This window comes from Scardinius erythrophthalmus (assembly GCF_964197995.2).
Source record: "Scardinius erythrophthalmus genome assembly, chromosome: 13".
NCBI lineage: Eukaryota > Metazoa > Chordata > Actinopteri > Cypriniformes > Leuciscidae > Scardinius > Scardinius erythrophthalmus.
The window spans coordinates 42974926-42995449 of record NC_138233.1 but is presented as its reverse complement, the minus strand read 5'-3'; the positions used below and the strand labels follow the sequence as shown (position 1 = coordinate 42995449).

The 20524-nt window shown below is 40.1% G+C and overlaps 1 protein-coding gene across 2 annotated transcripts in view; it reads left to right on the top strand.

The window, feature by feature from the left end:
• Positions 1–20524, top strand: part of LOC308700528 (thyroglobulin-like) — a 467177-nt gene that overhangs the window by 126172 nt on the left and 320481 nt on the right. For both annotated transcript variants that reach the window (XR_014031316.1, XM_081382160.1), the window contains exon 9: positions 5810–6025. Coding sequence is in view for 1 of the 2 variants with exons in the window: in XM_081382160.1 (XP_081238286.1) it covers positions 5810–6025 (216 nt within the window). In the remaining variant the exon portion in view is untranslated. The remainder of the gene's footprint in view (positions 1–5809; positions 6026–20524) is intronic.

Genomic DNA, 20524 nt, shown 5'->3' with positions numbered 1-20524 from the left:
GAAAGCTTGGTCCATAGATCAAACTAGCTTGAATGAATTAATATGAAACTCGGTACACATATAGATCTCATCGGGCCGAACAACTTTCGCACTCTTAAGTTATACGTCAGCCCAACAGGAAGTCAGCTATTATGGGTTGTTTGGAGAACGCTTGCTGTGGAATTTGAAACACTCCTCCTAGAGAATTCAATCGCCACCAAACTCGGTGTGTATGAAGTAAAGACATTGAGGATGCTAAATTGCGGAAGCATTTTTGATATTTCGAACGGTTTGGCCGTGGCGAGGAAACAAATTTATGGCGAGAAAAGAGAAACACCAAGTGGTATAACTTCTGCATACATTAACTGATCTTGATGAAACTTCAGCATTGTGTTCGTGGTAAGAGGCCGATCAGATGGATGCAAGTATTGTGAGTCAAAGTTATAGCGCCACCAACTGGCAGCAGGAAGTGTGTCACTTTCAAAATGCTTTTGACAAAAGTGTGTGGGGGGGGGGTTAGTTTTACCTACAGTTTTAAAAATCAATATGTATATTGGTCTCATCGAGCCGGACAACTTTCTAATTTACAGTCATTAGCTCCGACCAACAGGAAGTCAGATATTTTGGTTTGAATGTGGATTTCTTTGCAAAATCAGCCTCTGAATTTTTACCCACTACTCTTAAGTGGCTTATTTTATTCCCACCAAACTTTTTCAACATGTTGAAAATACATTAAAGATGCTAAATTGTGAACAAATAATACATATCTCAAACGGTTTTGCTATGGCGAGGGATTAAAGTAATGTCAAAAATGGAAACCCTTTTTTTCTATTTAATAATTGTTTAAGTTTAAAAACAGCCAGAATGTTTTTTTAGTCCAAAAAATAAATAAATCATGTCATTCTTAGTGCTATACTGCCCTTTTGTGTTCAAAATCAGGTAGGCCTATTGTATCTATATAAAAATATTCTAGGTATGTTGCGGTGAGAATATTTTACCATCGGTTAATCAACGGGTAAACAGTGTTAATTTTGACAGCCATTTTTGATTTAGTCTTAGTCTTCATCTTCAGACAAAAATGCTTATTGGTCTTAGTCACATTTTAGTCATTTTGTCTTTCATAGTTTTAGTCTAGTTTTAGTTGACGAAAAGTCATTGCATTTTTGTCAACTTTTAGTCATTACTTTTAGTCAAACTGCAGTTACCGACATTCATTTTGGTAGCTATTTATATGTAGGCTAGTCTTTAGACAAAAAAAGTCAATATATTTTTTTCTCTCTAGGCCAATTCAATTCAGCTTATGAGAAATTTAAATGAAGGTAACAGGCTGTATTGACACTGCACTCTTTAGCAGTAGCACTTGTGAAATTCTACATAGGCCCTAACCATTTTCCTTAGTTTAGTGGTTCAGTGGTTTTTAGAGTGCAGTACCCCCTCTCTCTCCCACTTAGACTAGTCACGCCTTTTCCATTAAGGGACAATATTTGCCCCCTTTAATCGATTTTTCCAGTTCAATTTTTACCTTTATAAGTACCTTTATGAAATAAATAATGCTTTAAATTAAACAATGTTCAATAAATATGCAATGATGGTAAAAACGAAGTGATACTTTTATGGAGTCATTCATTCATTCAGTAGCGAAGCAAGTTGCTATATTTATGAACGGGTCACTGAATCTCACGATTCGTTCAAAGCCACAGATTCGTTCATGAATCACCGCTGTGCTGCAGTTCTGCTATGGCTTTCGTTGTAAAATAGAGCAATAAGCCTACTGACAATACTGTTTTAAATGTAGTAGGCTACATCACTTAAGTTAATACCCTTCTGTTTGTTGAACTGTTGTATAAAATCAATGTCACATTTGAAATCATGTGGATATTCAGGAAACATTGCATTTTTGTTCGTATATGATCAACATTAAAAACACTGTTGGATGTCAGCCTGCATTTTGATCGCGGATCAAGTCGTACAAACAGCGCGGCTCGTGGCAGAACACAGACGGACTAAATGACAATTCAATTTAAGTACAAAATCTCAAATGAAGATCGTTAAACTCCAGCTTTGTGTTTTCAGATCATCCGCGGATTCCGCGCTACTTCAGCAGTGTAGATAGGGAGCGCGCAAGCGCATGGTTGCCAGATACTATTGAAAAAACCGGGTAGAAAACGTGTTTTTTTAACAGAAAAGCTCTGACTGGGCATTTAAATTATTAAAATCTGGCAACCATATGCCTAAACGCTCGTAAAAACAGTCAATGTGTTGTCGTCTCCTTTATTTGACTCAAACAAGTGGTTTTGGTCAAGGTTAAAAAAATGTAAACACATTTCAGTCTCGTCTTTTTTCGTCAACAATAATGCATGTGTTGTTATAGTCACAGTAATCGTTTAGTGACGTGGGTGTCGTCTCTCATCGTCTCGTCTTAGTCAGGGAAAAAAAGGTCGTCAACGAACATTTTTCGTCATAGTTTTCGTTAACGAAATTAACACTGCGGGTTAATCAATGTTGTGGAATATTTTGAGTGTATCATAAAATCAGAATAAGGTAAGACAAGTAATATTTTCTGTCTTTTATATATATATATATATATATATATATATATATATATATATATATAAATCCTCCTCCTAGAGAATTCATCTGATTGCCACCAAACTCTGTGTGTATGAAGACAAGACATTGTGGATGATAAATTGCGGACGGATTTTTGATATCTCGAACGGTTTGGCCTTGGCGAGGAAACAAATTTATGGCGAATAAGGGACACAGGAAGTGTGTTATAACTTCAGCATACATTAACTGATCTTGATGAAACTTCCGCAGTGCATTTGTTGTAAGAGGCCGATCACATGGATGTAACTATTGTGAGTCGAATGAACCTCACTGGTTGTTTTCCGAAGTTGAACGAAAGTCTTAATAATAATAATAATAATAATAATAATACATTTTATTTATAATGCACTTTACATTTCAGCGAAATCTCAAAGTGCTACAGTTGTACAGTTTACAAGAGGTAAAAAAAAAAAAAAAAACAGTCCGAAAACCACACAATAAATTACAATAAAACACCACAAAATTAAAATCAAAAACATGGGAGTTAAAAGGCCTGTTTAAATAAAAATGTCTGTAGACCCTTCTTGAAAACCTCCACGGTTTGTGGAGCCCTTAGGGACTCTGGGAGGGCATTCCAGAGCCGTGGGGCGACTGCCTGAAAGGCCCTATCTCCCATGGAGGAGAGTTTAGTCCTTGGTTGGTACAGGCAGTAGGTAGAGGTAGAGGAGCGGAGGTTACGTGTTGTGGTGTGTGGAATGAGGAGTTCACTGAGGTAGGCAGGGGCAGTTCCATGTATGCACTGATGGGTGAGGAGACAGATTTTGTACTGAATTCTGTGTTGAATGGGCAACCAGTGTAGTAATTTCAGGCAAGGTGTGATATGGTCATATTTGCGCCTCCTCGTCAGGACCCGGGCAGCGCAGTTCTGAATATGCTGGAGCTTTTGCAGGCTTCTGCCAGGGATCCCGACAAGGAGGGCATTACAGTAGTCCAACCTGGAGGAGACAAAGGCATGGATCAATCTCTCCGCATCCGGTTGGGAGAGGGAAGGACGGAGTTTGGCGATATTTTTAAGGTGGAGAAAGGAGACCTTACAGAGGTGACGGATGTGGGTGTCCAATGTGAGATTTGAGTCAAGTCTGACTCCGAGGTTTGTAACAGAGGTTGACAGAGCAATGTGATGGCCAAAAATTGATATACTGCTGAGGGAGGAGGACTGGGTTTGGTGAGGGGTACCAATCAGAATGGCTTCAGTTTTGCTGCTATTTAATTGAAGAAAGTTATCAGATAACCATGCCCCTATCTCCTCCAGGCAAACCTGAAGTGCCGACGTCAGCGCTGAGGGGAGTGAGGAGTCCATTTTTATGTATAATTGTGTATCATCTGCGTAACAGTGGAATGAAACTTTATGTTTATGAATGATGTGACCAAGAGGTAGTAAGTAGATAGTGAAAAGGGTTGGACCAAGAACGGACCCTTGTGGCACTCCACAACTGACCGTGTGGGGTGATGATTGGGACTGTCCTAAAGCCACATACTCCAGCCTGCCAGCGAGATATGACTGGAACCAGCTTAGTGTGGTCCCTGAGAGGCCAACCACAGACTTAAGACGATGGAGCAAGATGTTGTGATCCACGGTGTCAAAGGCGGCCGACAGGTCCAGAAGGAGAAGGAGAGATGGTGAGCCCTGGTCTGCAGTGATAAGTAGGTCATTCATGACGCGTACCAAAGCTGTCTCCGTACTGTGTGCTGCTCGAAAACCAGACTGAAATGTTTCATATATGTTATGGATTTGAAGATGATTGTGAAGTTGGGCTGCAACCACTTTTTCTAGGGCTTTAGACAAAAACGGCAGGTTTGAAACGGGTCTGTAATGAGCCAGAATTTTCGGGTCAAGTGACGGCTTTTTCAGATGTGGACGGATAACTGCAGTTTTGAGAGCTGCAGGAACTTGACCGGATGTGAGTGACTGGTTGATGATTTCTGTGATCAGTGGACTGATGGCTGTAATGTTGGATTTTAATAATGGTGTGGGGAGAGGGTCCAATGAGCATGTAGAGGTTCTCATGCACTTTATGATCCTCTCCACCTCTGTCTGAGAAATGCATGAGAAGAAAGAAAATGTTTTACATGGATTTGCAGGACTGATTCTAGAGGAAAATGATCCTGTAGCAGAGAAGTTGGATCGAACTGAAATAACCTTGTTGGTGAAAAAGTCCATAAACTTATTGCACTGGTCTGTACTGGTGTCAGCGTGTGCATATGTGGGAGGTTTGAGAAGAGAATTTATTGATGCAAACAACTGTCTTGAATTTCCAGTGCAGTTTGAGATTTTTTGTGAGAAATATTTAGACCTGGCTATGGTAAGTGCTTTGGAGTACAATTTTTGATGGTCCCGGTAGGCCTGTTTGTGTACATGTAAGCCACTTGAGGTAAATTTCCGCTCCAGGGCACGGCCAGCCGTTTTCATCCTCCGGAGCTCTGTTGTATACCAAGGGGCTGACCTAGAAAAGGTAACTATTTTTGTTTTGGTTGGTGCATGTAACTCAAGGATATTATGAAGGCTGGAATTGTAATGGTCAACAGAACCATTAACAGATGCGAACTGTGTGACTAGTGAAGCTTGCTGTATATCTTGATTGAAGAGGGTGGTGTCAATTGCTTTTAAATTTCTAAACCGGATTTGACGTTTTGTTTTATGATAGGGACTTGCAAGAGGCAATTCCAAGGAGATAAGCTTGTGGTCAGACACGCCCAAGTCATAGACTTTCATGTTGGTAATGGGGGCGGTGTCTGTTATAACTAGATCCAGAGTGTGGCCTTTTCTGTGTGTTGGTACTGTGACATGTTGTGTAAGATGTAAACAGTCCAGGAGTTCAAGGAACTCTGCAGCAGGGCGGTTTGTTGGGGAGTCAACATGAAGGTTGAAATCTCCCATAATGAGTGTATTATTGGTTCTTGCACAGAGTGATGTAAGTAGATCTTGTAGCTCAGTGATAAATCCAGGGTGTGGTTTTGGGGGGCGATAGATGAGGAGTATTGTTATTATTTCATTATGAGCTCTGCATTTGAATAGAAGACACTCAAATGTAGTCAACTCTGGCAGTGGGAGAGAGGTGGCAATCAGGTCTTTTTGAATAACAGCAAGACCTCCGCCACGACCAGTGTCTTATGAGTTTTGGAACAACATGAGGGTGACTTATTGATGACAGAATTGACATTTTTTGGAGAACTAACCCTCCAAGTAAATTCTATAATCTCTGGTACGTTTACCTTGAAGGTCGTCCCAAGACCCAGTGTGAGCAGCAGAGAGAAGCAGCAGAGTGTGTTCATCGGATAGGAAACTTCATCCCTCAGTGTGATGAGGAGGGTCAGTACAGGCCTCGGCAGTGCTGGTCGTCCACAGGTTACTGCTGGTGTGTGGACAGTAAGGGGCAGGAGATACCGGGAACCCGAACTCCACCTGGTACCCCGCCAATAAACTGTGACAAGCCTGGTAAGCATGTCTACCTGAACTTTAAGTTTTTTGTAGAAAATTGTCATAGTCCTCTCTCAATAGGTCACATGTCCTATTTTAAATAACTATTTAAATTTAACTATTCTAATGTTTTTTACTAATTAATTGTCTTGGGATCTGATATAGAGAGGTAGCAAATGCTTTTTTGGGGGTCAGTTTTAAAGTTCTTAAAATGAGTCTCTTCTGCTCACGAAGGCTGCATTTATTTGATCAAAAATACAGTAAAAACTGTAATATTGTTAAATATTATTATAATTTAAAATAACTGTTTTATGTTATTAGGGCCCAAGCCCTGAAAGGGCGAAGATAGATAGAAGATCTATCTATCTATCTATCTATCTATCTATCTATCTATCTATCTATCTATCTATCTATCTATCTATCTATCTATCTATCTATCTATCTATCTATCTATCTATCTATCTAACTTTCTTTATTTCTAACTAATCTATCTATCTTTCTAAGTAACTTATCTTTCTTTCTTTCTTATTTATCTATCTATCTTTCTAACTAACTTATCTGTCTTTCTTTATTTCTAACTAATCTATCTATCTTTCTAACTAACTTATCTTTCTTTCTTTATTTCTTTCTTAGTAATCTATCTATCTTTCTAACTAACTTATCTTTCTTTCTTTCTTACTAATCTATCTATCTTTCTAACTAACTTATCTATCTTTCTTACTAATCTATCTCTTTCTAACTAACTTACCTATCTTTCTTTATCTATCTATCTTTCTAACTAACTTATCTATCATTCTTTTTTTCTAACTAATCTATCTATCTTTCTAACTTATCTATCTTTCTTTCTTTAAACTAATCTATTTTTCCAACTAACTTATCTATCTTTCTTTCTTACAAATCTATCTATCTATCTTTCAAACTATCTATCTTTCTTTCTTTCTAACTAATCTATCTCTTTCTAACTAACTTACCTATCTTTCTTTATCTATCTTTCAAACTAACTTATCTTTCTTTCTTTCTTTTTAACTAATCTATCTATCTTTCTTTCTAACTAACTTATCTATCTTTCTTTATTTCTTACTAGTCTATCTATCTTTCTTTCTAACTGATCTATCTTTCTTTCTAACTAATCTATCTATCTATCTATCTATCTATCTATCTATCTATCTATCTATCTATCTATCTATCTATCTATCTATCTATCTATCTATCTATCTATCTATCTATCTATCTATCTATCTATCTATCTATCTTTCTTTCTTTCTTTCTTTTTAACTAATGTATCTATCTATCTATCTATCTTTCTAACTAATGTCACAGGTCGGGGCGAGCGCCAGCGGGCCGCCCACCCCTCGCTTGCGTGCAGCCCCTGAGGAGCTGACCGTGGAAACAAAGGGAAGGGCAGACACAGAATTCAAAATAAAATATACTCTTTATTAAACAATAAAAACAATCCCAAAACGTCTCTTCAGCGTTCTCTTTGCGCATCTCAGCACCTTCAGACAGAGAGAGGAATGAACATAATTCACAGCTTCCGCGTTCTCTTCCTCAGCGTTCCCTTCGCGCATCTCAGCACCTTCAGACAGAGAGAGGAATGAACACAATTCACAGCTTCCGTGTTCTCCTCTTCAACGCTCTCTTCGCATATCTCAGCACAGCATTAGCAGGCTCTTCACTGGACTCAGGCAGAGAGAGGAATAAATACGTATAACTCACAGCATTACCCAGCTCTTCACTGAACTCAGACAGAGAGAGGAATAAATACGTGTAACTCACAGCATTAGCAGGCTCTTCCAGCATTAGCGGGCTCTTCCAGCATTAGCGAGCTCTTCCAGCATTAGCGGGCTCTTCCAGCATTAGCAAGATCTTCACCAGCCTCAGCAGGCTCCCCACTGGACTCAAGCAGAGAGCGGGGGATAATGATATTTCCCAATGCAGCTGTAACTTCACAGAGCTCAGGTGGAGAGGAGGTTAATGGTATCTCACCAATGCAGCAGATTCAGGCAGAGAAGAGGTTAATGGTATTTCACCAATGCAGCAGATTCAGGCAGAGAAGAGGTTAATGGTATCTCACCAATGCAGCAGATTCAGGCAGAGAAGAGGTTAATGGTATCTCACCAATGCAGCAGATTCAGGCAGAGAAGAGGTTAATGGTATTTCACCAATGCAGCAGATTCAGGCAGAGAAGAGGTTAATGGTATCTCACCAATGCAGCAGATTCAGGCAGAGAAGAGGTTAATGGTATTTCACCAATGCAGCAGATTCAGGCAGAGAAGAGGTTAATGGTACTTCCCAATACAGCAGATTCAGGCAGAGAAGAGGTTAATAACCCAGCTGTGACTGCGAGTGAACAGCAGAAACAATTCCCACACTCGCATATCCACCACACACTGTAAGGTTCCACTTGTGTTCATTTCCACAATAAAACTGCAATTCAACAGACTCCAGTGCAACCAAGGCTTCCGCCCGCAATCCAGCCGAAGTTTTCTCTGTCTCTCTCTTTCTCTCTCTCTCGCGGCCTCCCTCCGCATCCGCGGCCGCGGCCGCTCCTGCGCTGCGTGCCTCACATCTCCTCGTGCCCTCTTCCTCTCCTTTTCTCACCGCCAAAGTGTCCTTTTATGAGCCACCTTCCTCCTCCATGTCCCAATCACCATCCTGTATCCTCTCCTCCCACACCTGCCGCGAGTTTCCCTCGTCAAGCCTTGCCCGCCGCCATGACACCCACGCGGGACACCGGAACCGTCCTGGTGTCACAGCAGACGCTCTCCCCCGGGGAAACAAGTTACAATAAAAAAAAGGTTCCCGCCTTCGTCACCCCGTGACACTAACTTATCTATCTTTCTTTATTTTTTACTAATCTATCCATCTGTCTAACTAACTTATCTATCTTTCTTTATTTTTAACTAATCTATCTATCTTTCTAACTAACTTATCTATCTTTCTTTCTTTTTAACTAATCTATCTATCTTTCTAACTAACTTATCTATCTTTCTTTCTTTCTTTTTAACTATCTTTCTAACTAACGTATCTATCTTTCTTTCTTACTAATCTATCTATCTTTCTAACTAACTTATCTATCTTTCTGTCTTTCTTACTAATCTATCTATCTTTCTAACTAACTTATTATTCTTTCTTTCTTACTTACTAATCTATCTATCTTTCTAACTTATCTTTCTTTCTTTCTTTCTTTCTTTCTTTCTTTCTGACTAATATATCTATCTTTCTAACTATCTTATCTATCTTTCTTTCTTTTTAACTAATATATCTATCTTTCTAACTAACTTATCTTTCTTTCTTTCTTACTAATCTATCTATCTTTCTAACTAACTTATCTATCTTTCTTTCTTTCGTACTAATCTATCTATCTTTGTAACTAACTTATCTATCTTTCTGTATTTCTTACTAATCTATCTATCTTTCTAACTAACTTATCTATCTTTCTTTCTTTCGAACTAATCTATCTATCAAACTTTAACCTACTTTAAACATCAAACTACTTTTAAACTTCTTCAAACTCTCTGACCCGGCTTTCTCAAGCCAACTTAAAGTTTGTCTCAACAAACTTTTTTTTCTAGTTATTAAGTTGGCTTGAGAGTGCCAACTTACTGAAATCCTATTTAAACTTATTAAGTTGGCTTGAGAGAGCCAACTTACTGAAATCCTATTTAAACTTATTATTATTAAGTTGGCTTGAGAGAGCCAACTTACTGAAATCCTATTTAAACTTATTAAGTTGGCTTGAGAGAGCCAACTTACTGAAATCCTATTTAAACTTATTATTAAGTTGGCTTGAGAGAGCCAACTTACTGAAATCCTATTTAAACTTATTATTAAGTTGGCTTGAGAGAGCCAACTTACTGAAATCCTATTTAAACTTATTATTAAGTTGGCTTGAGAGAGCCAACATATTGAAATCCTATTTAAACTTATTATTATTAAGTTGGCTTGAGAGAGCCAACTTACTGATATTGTACTTAAACTTATTAAGTTGGCTTGAGAGAGCCAACTTACTGATATTGTACTTAAACTTATTATTATTATTATTCTTCTGTTAAAAACTGTTGACTCAAACTCGTCCTAGAGCTTTAACACTACATACTCCAAACTCGGCTCAGACACTCAAACTGATCTGAAGTTAGTTGCTATATCTTTTTAGACTGATCGGACTTACGGTTTTCCTAAAAATGCCGATCAAAACTCGGAAAAACTCCCATTGACTTACATTGAGGAGTTCTAAAAAATTCAAATTTACATTCAAACTCACCAACCGACGAAAATTCAAATCTAAACACCTTGAAGACTAAACCAAACTGCCGTTCTATATACTATATTAGCCAATGAGACTAATTTAAACTAATAAACTCTAAACTCATACACTTATAAACTAATTAACTTATAAACTCATGAATTCATAGACTTATTAACTCTTTAACTCATAAATTAATAAACTCTGAACTCTTAAACTCTTAAACTCATTTAAACTTATAAACTCTAAACTCATTAAAACTTATAAACTCTAAACTCATTTAAAACTTATAAACTCTAAACTCAAAAACTCTAACACTTATAAACTCATCAATTTATACACTTATAAACTCTAAACTCATAAGCTCTGAGTGTGTGTGTGTGTGTGTGTGTGAACACACACACACACACACACACACACACACACACACACACACACACACTAAACTCATTTAAACTTAAACTCTAAACTCATTTAAACTTGTAAACTCAAAACTCGTAAACTACTTTAAACTTCAAACCACTTTAAACTTCTTAAGTTTAAAGCTTCAAGCTCCCAAGCAACTCCATAGCAACCAAACTTGAGTACCCTAGCAACCGTTTTGCAAGACCTATATCTCAGTATCAGAACATCGTATAGAGATGAGGTTTGGCACTTTTGACTCATGCTAGCAAACAGCACTTCCAACATGCTACACATGCTAGCAGTGAATAGCTACATGCTAATATATCATTAAGTTAAGTGTTAAATCATACCAAGATCATGCTAAGGACTCTATAAAAACTCCATAGTAGCCATCTGTGACAACTACCAACCACCTAGCAACACCATAGCAACCGCCCAGAACACCCTAGCAACTGCCTAGCAACCGCCCAGAATACCTTAGCAACCGCCTAGCAACATCATAGCAACCACCCAGAACACCCTAGCAACCGCCTAGCAACCACCCAGAATACCCTAGCAACCGCCTAGAAACACCATAGCAACCCCCAGAACACCCTAGCAACCGCCTAGCAACCACCCAGAATACCTTAGCAACAGCATAGCAACCACTCAGAACACCCTAGCAACTGCCTAGCAACCACTCAGAATACCTTAGCAACCGCCTAGCAACACCATAGCAACCACCCAGAACACCTTAGCAACCGCCTAGCAACCACCCAAAACACCCTAGCAACCACTTAGCAACCACCCAGAATACCCTAGCAACCGTCTAGCAACAGCATAGCAACCATCCAGAACACCCTAGCAACCGCCTAGCAACCACCCAGAATACCCTAGCAACCGCCTAGCAACCACCCAGAACACCCTAGCAACCGCCTAGCAACACCATAGCAACCACTAAAACACCCTAGCAACCGCCTAGCAACCACCCAGAACACCCTAGCAACCACCCAGAACACCCTAGCAACCACCCAAAATACCATAGCAACCGCCTAGCAACCACCCAGAACACCCTAGCAACCGCCTAGCAACCGCCTAGCAACCACCCAGAATACCCTAGGAACCGCCTAGCAACACCATAGCAACCACCCAGAACACCCTAGCAACCGCCTAGCAACATCCTAGCAACCACCCAAAATACCTTAGCAACCACCCAGAACATCCTAGCAACCGCCTAGCAACCACCGAGAACACCTTAGCAACCCACTAGAAAACCCCCAACAACTTTTTAACTTTAAACTACCTAATTTAAACTTTAAACTACTTTAAACTTCAAACTAATTTAAACTTTAAACTAATTTAAACTTCAAACTAATTTAAACTTTAAGCTAATTTAAACTTCAAACTAATTTAAACTTTAAACTACTTTAAACTTCAAACTAATTTAAACTTCAAACTAATTTAAACTTTAAACTACTTTAAACTTTAAACTAATTTAAACTCCAAACTATTTTAAACTTCTTTAAACTTTCTGGTCCGGCTTTCTCAAGCCAACTTAAAGTTTGTCTCGACGAACTTTTTAATCTAGTTATTATTAATATTATTATTATTCTTCTGTAAAAAAACTGTTGACTCAAACTCCTCCTAGAGCTTTAACTCTACATACTCCAAACTCGGCTCAGACACTCAAACTGATCTGAAGTTAGTTGCTATATCTTTTCAGACTGATCTGACTTACGGTTTTCCTAAAAATGACGATCAAAACTCGGAAAAACTCCCATTGACTTGCATTGGGGAGTTCTAAAAAATTCAAATCCAGATTCAAACTCACCAACCGACGAAAATTCAAATCTAAACACCTTGAAGACTAAACCAAACTGCCGTTCTATATACTATATTAGCCAATGAGACTGATTTAAACTAATGAACTCTAAACTCATACACTTATAAACTAATTAACTTATAAACTCATGAATTCATAGACTTATGAACTCTAAAACTCATAAATTAATAAACTCTGAACTCTTAAACTCATTTAAACTTATAAACTCAAAAACTCATACACTTATAAACTCTTCAATTGATACACTTATAAAATCTAAACTCATAAACTCTTGAGTGTGCGTGTGTGTGAGTGTGTGTGAGATAGTGAGCATGTCTGTGTGTGTGTGTGTGTGTGTGTGTGTGTGTGTGTGTGTGTGTGTGTGTGTGCATGTGTGAGTGTATGTCCGTGAGTGAGTGTATGTGCGTGAGTGTGTGTGTGTGCGTAAGTGTGTGTGTGTCAGAGTTAGCGAGGGTGTGTGTGTGAGAGAGTGTGTGTGTGTCTATGTGTGTGAGCGTGTCTGTGTATGTGTGAGAGCGAGTTTGTGTGTGTGTGTGTGTGTGTGTGAGACAGTGAGCATGTCTGTGTGTGTGTTAGTGAGGGTGTGTGTGTGTGTGTGTGTGTGAGTTAGTGAGGGTGTGTGTGTCTGTGTGTGAGTGAGTATATGTGTGTGACTGAGTGAGTGTGTGTGTGTGTGTGTGTGTGTGTGTGTGTGTGTGAGAGAGAGAGAGTGTGTGTGTCTATGTGAAAGCGAGTTAGTGTGAGTGTGTGCGCGTGTATGTGTGTGTGAGAGAGAGTGTGTGTGTGTGTGTGTGTGTGTGTGTGTGAGATAGTGAGCATGTCTCTGTGTGTGCGTGTGTGTGTGTGTGTGTGTGTGTGTGTGTGTGTGTGTGCATGTGTGAGTGTATGTCCGTGAGTGAGTGTGTGTGTGTGTGTGTGTGTGTGTGTGTGTGTGTGTGTGTGTGTGTGTGTGTGTGTGTGTGTGAGAGAGAGAGTGTGTGTGTCTATGAGAGAGCGAGTTAGTGTGTGTGTGTGTGAGTGTGTGCGCGTGTATGTGTGTGTGAGAGAGAGTGTGTGTGTGTGTGTGTGTGAGATAGTGAGCATGTCTGTGTGTGTGTGTGTGTGCATGTGTGAGTGTATATTCGTGAGTGAGTGAGTGTGTGTGTGTGTGTGTGTGTGTGTGTGTGTGTGTGTGTGTGCATGTGTGAGTGTATGTCCGTGAGTGAGTGTATGTGCGTGAGTGTGTGTGTGTGTGTGTGTGTGTGAGAGAGAGAGAGTTAGCGAGGGTGTGTGCGTGTCTGTGTGTGTGAGAGTGTGTGTGTGTCTATGTGTGTGAGCGTGTCTGTGTATGTGTGAGAGCGAGTTAGTGTGTGTGTGTGTGTGTGTGTGTGTGTGTGTGTGTGTGTGTGAGACAGTGAGCATGTCTGTGTGTGTGTGTGTGTGTGTGTGTGTGTGTGTGTGTGTGTGTGTGTGTGTGTGTGAGTTAGTGAGGGTGTGTGTGTGTGAGTTAGTGAGAGCGTGTGTGTCTATGTGTGAGTGTGTGTGTGTGTGTGTGTGTGTGTGTGAGACAGTGTGCATGTCTGTGTGTGTGTGTGTGTGTGTGTGTGTGTGTGTGTGTGTGTGTGTGTGTGTGAGTTAGTGAGGGTGTGTGTGTGTGTGTGTGTGAGTTAGTGAGAGCGTGTGTGTCTATGTGTGAGTGTGTGTGTGTGTGTGTGTAAACTCAAAAACTCGTACACACTCATTTAAACTTATAAACTCTTAACTCAAAAACTTGTACACTTATAAACTCTAAACTCATATAAACTATGAGTGTGTGTGTGTGAGAGAGAGTGTGTGTCTATGTGCGTGAGTGTGTGTGTGTGTGTGTGTGTGTGTGTTAATGAGCTTGTCTGTGTGTGTGTGTGTGTGTGTGTGTGTGTGTGTGTGTGTGAGTGAGTGTGTGTGTGAGAGATAGTGTGTGTGTGAGAGAGAGAGTGAGAGTCTGTGCGTGCGTGCTTGTGTGTGTGTGTGTGTGTGTGTGTGTGTGTGTGTGTTGAAAATTTAAATCTAAACACCTTGAAGACTAAACCAAACTGCCGTTCTATATACTATATGAGCCATTGAGACTCATTTAAACTAATGAACTCTAAACTCATACACTTATAAACTAATTAACTTATAAACTCATAAATTCATAGACTTATGAACTCTTAAACCCATAAATTAATAAACTCTGAACTCTTAAACTCATTTAAACTTATAAACTCAAAAACTCATAACCTTATAAACTCATCAATTGATACACTTATAAACTCTAAACTCATAAACTCTTGAGTGTGCGTGTGTGTGTGAGATAGTGAGCATGTCTGTGTGTGTGTGTGTGTGTGTGTGTGTGTGTGTGTGTGTGTGTGTGTGTGTGTGTGTGTGCATGTGTGAGTGTATGTCCGTGAGTGAGTGTATGTGCGTGAGTGTGTGTGTGTGTGCGTAAGTGTGTGTGTGTCAGAGTTAGCGAGGGTGTGTGTGTGTGAGAGAGTGTGTGTGTCTATGTGTGTGAGTGTGTCTGTGTATGTGTGAGAGCGAGTTAGTGTGTGTGTGTGTGTGTGTGTGTGTGTGTGTGTGTGTGAGACAGTGAGCATGTCTGTGTGTGTGTGTGTGTGTGTGTGTTAGTGAGGGTGTGTGTGTGTGTGTGAGAGAGTGTGTGTGTGTCTATGTGTGTGAGTGTGTCTGTGTCTGTGTATGTGTGAGAGCGAGTTAGTGTGTGTGTGTGTGTGTGTGTGTATGTGTGAGAGAGAGTGTGTGTGTGAGAGAGAGAGAGAGAGTGTGTGTGTGTGTGTGTCTGTGTGAGAGCGAGTTAGTGTGTGTGTTTGAGTGTGTGCGTGTGTATGTGTGTGTGTGTGTGTGTGTGTGTGTGTGTGTGTGAGATAGTGAGCATGTCTGTGTGTGTGTGTGTGTGCATGTGTGAGTGTATGTCCGTGAGTGTGTGTGTGTGTGTGTGTGTGTGTGTGTGTGTGTGTGTGTGTGTGTGTGTGTGTGTGTGTGTGTGTGTGTGTGTGTGTGAGACAGTGAGCATGTCTGTGTGTGTGTGTGTGTGTGTGCGTGTGTGTGTGTGTGTGTGTGTGTGTGTGTGTGTGTGTGTGTGAGACAGTGAGCATGTCTGTGTGTGTGTGTGTGTGTGTGTGTGTGTGTGCGTGTGTGTGTGTGTGTGTGTGTGTGTGTGTGTGTGTTTGTGTGTGTGTGAGTTAGTGAGGGTGTGTGTGTGTGAGTTAGTGAGAGCGTGTGGGTGTATGTGCGTGAGTGTGTGTGTGAGAGTTAGTGAGCGTGTCTGTGTGTGTCTGTGAGTAAGTGAGCGTGTGTGTGTGTGTGTGTGTGTGTGTGTGTGAAAAAGTGTGTGAGCAAGTGAGCGTGTGTGTGTGTGTGTGTGTGTGTGTGTGTGTGTGTGTGAAAAAGTGTGTGAGTTAGTGAGCGTGTCTGCGTGTGTGTGTGTCTGTCTGTGCTTGTGTGGGTGTATGTGCGTGAGTCTGTGTGTATGTGCGTGAATGTGTGTGTGAAAGTTAGTGAGCGTGTCTGTGAGATAGTGAGCGTGTGTATGTGTGTGAAAAAGTGTGTGAGCAAGTGAGCGTGTCTGTGCGTGTGTGTGTCTTCAAACTAATTTAAACTTCAAACTGCTAAATTTACTTAATTTAAACGTGTAAACTCTAAACTCAAAAACTAAGTGTGTGTGCGTCTGAGTGAGTGTTGAGTGAGTTAGTGTGTGTTCTGTGTGTGAGTGAGTGCATGTGCGAGTGTGAGTTAAACTCATCTATCTATCTATCTATCTATCTATCTATCTATCTATCTATCTATCTATCTATCTATCTATCTATCTATCTATCTATCTATCTATCACATTAATCCATTTCAGCTACTTTAAACTAATTTAAACTTCAAACTACTTTAAACTTCAAACTAATTTAAACTTCAAACTAATTTAAACTTTAAACTATAAACTTCAAACTACTTTAAACTTTAAACTAAATTAAACTTCAAACTTCTTTAAACTTTAAACTAAATTAAACTTTAAACTAAATTAAACTTCAAACTACTTTAATCTTCAAACTACTTTAAACTTCAAACTTTCCGGTCCAAACTTTCTCAAGCCAACTTAAAGTTTGTCTCGACGAACTTTTTAATCTAGTTATTATTATTATTCTTCTGTTAAAAACTGTTGACTCAAACTCGTCCTAGAGCTTAAACTCTACATACTCCAAACTCGGCTCAGACCTTCAAACTGTTCTGAAGTTAGTTGCTATATCTTTTTAGACTGATCGGACTCACGGTTTTCCTAAAAATGCCGATCAAAACTCGGAAAAACTCCCATTGACTTACATTGGGGAGTTCTAAAAAATTCAAATCCAGATTCAAACTCACCAACCGACGAAAATTCAAATCTAAATACCTTGAAGACTAAACCAAACTGCCATTCTATATACCATATTAGCCAATGAGACTCATTTAAACTAATGAACTCTAAACTCATACACTTATAAACTAATTAACTTATAAACTCATGAATTCATAGACTTATGAACTCTTTAACTCATAAATTAATAAACTCTGAACTCTTAAACTCATTTAAACTTATAAAGTCTAAATTCATTTAAACTTATAAACTCTAAACTCATTTAAAACTTATAAACTCTAAACTCAAAAACCCTTACACTTATAAACTCATCAATTTATAGACTTATAAACTCATGAACTCTGAGTGTGTGTGTGTGTGTGTGTGTGTGTGTGTGTGTGTGTGTGTGTGTGTGTGTGTGTGTGTGTGTGTGTGTGAACACACACACACACACACACACACACACACACACACACACACACTCTAAACTCATTTAAACTTGTAAACTTGTAAACTCAAAACTCGTAAACTACTTTAAACTTCAAACCACTTTAAACTTCTTAAGTTTAAAGCTCCCAGCTCCCAAGCAACTCCATAGCAACCAAACTTGAGTACCCTAGCAACCATTTTGCAAGACCTATATCTCTGTATCAGAACATCGTATAGAGATGAGGCTTGGCTCTTTTGACTCATGCTAGCAAACAGCACTTCCAACATGCTACACATGCTAGCAGGGAATAGCTACATGCTAAAAGCGATTAGTTAAGTGCTAAATCATGCCAAGATCATGCTAAGAACTCTATAAAAACTCCATAGTAACCATCTGTGACAACTACCAACCACCTAGTAACACCATATCAACCGCCCTGAATACCCTAGCAACCGCCTAGCAACACCATAGCAACCACCCAGAACACCCTAGCAACCGCCTAGCAACCACCCAGAATACCCTAGCAACCGCCTAGCAACACCATAGCAACCACCCAGAACACCCTAGCAACCACCCAGAATACCCTAGCAACCGCCTAGCAACACCATAGCAACCACCCAGAACACCCTAGCAACCGCCTAGCAACCACCCAGAACACCCTAGCAACCGCCTAGCAACCGCCTAGCAACCACCCAGAATACCCTAGCAACCACCTAGCAACACCATAGCAACCACCCAGAACACCCTAGCAACCACCCAGAATACCCTAGCAACCACCTAGCAACACCATAGCAACCACCCAGAACACCCTAGCAACCGCCTAGCAACCACCCAGAACACCCTAGCAACCGCCTAGCAACATCCTAGCAACCACCCAAAATACCTTAGCAACCGCCTAGCAACACCATAGCAACCACCCAGAACACCCTAGCAACCGCCTAGCAACCACCCAAAATACCTTAGCAACCGCCTAGCACCACCATAGCAACCACACAGAACACCCTAGCAACCGTCTAGCAACCACCAAAAAGACCTTAGCAACCACCCAGAACACCCTAGCAACCACCTGGCAACCACCCAGAACACCCTAGCAACCGCCTAGCAACATCCTAGCATCCACCCAAAATACCTTAGCAACCGCCTAGCAACACCATAGCAACCACCCAGAACACCATAGCAACTGCCTAGCAACCACCCAAAATACCTTAGCAACCGCCTAGCAACACCATAGCAACCACCCAGAACACCCTAGCAACCGTCTAGCAACCACCCAAAATACCTTAGCAACCACCCAGAACACCCTAGCAACCGCCTAGCAACCACCCAAAATACCCTAGCAACCGCCTAGCAACCACCCAGAACACCCTAGCAACCGCCTAGCAACCACCCAGAACACCTTAGCAACCCACTAGAAAACCCCCAACAACTTTTTAACTTTAAACTACCTAATTTAAACTTCAAACTACTTTAAACTTCAAACTAATTTAAACTTTAAACTAATTTAAACTTTAAACTAATTTAAACTTCAAACTAATTTAAACTTTAAGCTAATTTAAACTTCAAACTAATTTATACTTCAAACTAATTTAAACTTTAAACTAATTTAAACTTCAAACTAATTTAAACTTCAAACTACTTTAAACTTCAAACTACTTTAAACTTTGAACTACTTTAAACTTTAAACTAATTTAAACTTCAAACTAATTTAAAATTTAAACTACTTTAAACTTCAAACTAATTTAAACTTTAAACTACTTTAAACTTTAAACTAATTTAAACTCCAAACTATTTTAAACTTCTTTAAACTTTCTGGTCCGGCTTTCTCAAGCCAACTTAAAGTTTGTCTCGACGAACTTTTTAATCTAGTTAATGGTGCTTGCTGAAAGCAAGGCATCATTAGTGTTCTCTTGCATACTTATTAGTGGTGCTTGCTGAAAGCAAGGCATCACTATTGTTATTGCTCATACTTATTAATGGTGCTTGCTGAAAGCAAGGCATCATTAGTGTTCTCTTGCATACTTATTAATGGTGCTTGCTGAAAGCAAGGCATCATTAGTGTTCTCTTGCATACTTATTATTATTCTTATTTTTATTCTGGACAAAGTTTGGCGCGTAACTTGTCCCGCACCGTTTGTCTCAGACCCCTGAGTGAGGTGTCAAATCGACCGGCTCATTGAGGAGAGGTGTGCTATGACTTTTATAAGCGATCGGGGGTGCGATGTTTGCCCCAGGGGCGAAAAAGCGGCCAAAAAAGTCCCATAGACTTAACATTGCGACAAACTTTGACGACTCCTAGCTCAGAGCGAGGATTTCACATAAACTTGTGATTTGCCACATTTGAAGAGGCTGACAGGCTCTGTAAGAACATACCTCACAATGGGGTAAAAGTTGTAGCCCTGGGGGGCAGAAGCTGCCCAAAGTTGCCCCATTGACTTACTATGGGGAAGGAACATCCTGTGAAACTCACATGCTTTTCCTACTATGGTAAATTGCATAGGGATTTTGTATTGAACATAGCTCCTGATCACAGTGTCATAGAGACAAGGGGGCGAGCTCATTTTACTCAGACGACCAATCAGTCTCTCAGGATCATTGTGAAGCTATCAAGCCACGCCCTAGCAACCATTTAGAGCCCCTTAGCAACAAGTTCCATAGACTTCCATTGAAAGAGTTCAAAGAGATATCTCCAGACTGAATTGTCATAGAAACATGGGGGTGGTCTCATTTGACTCGTGGCAGCAAACAGCCAATCATGAATCACCTCAACACTTCTTAGCCCCTCCCTAGCAACCATTGTCGAACACCTTAGCAACCAAAATCCAAAGAGGGATATCTTCCATTATGAATATCACAGAGGCATGGGAGTTGGTTTATATCATTCATAGTGACAAGAAGCTTTTGCAGTTTCATAATTGGCATCTGCCAAGCCACTCTATAGCAACCAAACAGAGTACCTTAGCAACCAAAATCCAAAGAGGGATATCTGCCATTCTGAATGTCACAGAGAAATGGGAGATGGTTTATATCATTCATAGTGACAAGAAGCCTTTGGAATTGCATCATTGGCAACTGCCAAGCCACTCCCTAGCAACCAAACAGAGTACCCTAGCAACCGTTTAGCAAAACGAATATCTCTGTATCAGAACATTGTATAGAGATTGGAGTTGGTTTATATCATTCATACTGACAAGCAGCCTTTGAAGTTTCATGATTGGCAGCTGCCAAGCCACTCCCTAGCAACCAACAGAGTACCCTAGCAACCAAAATACAAAGAGGGA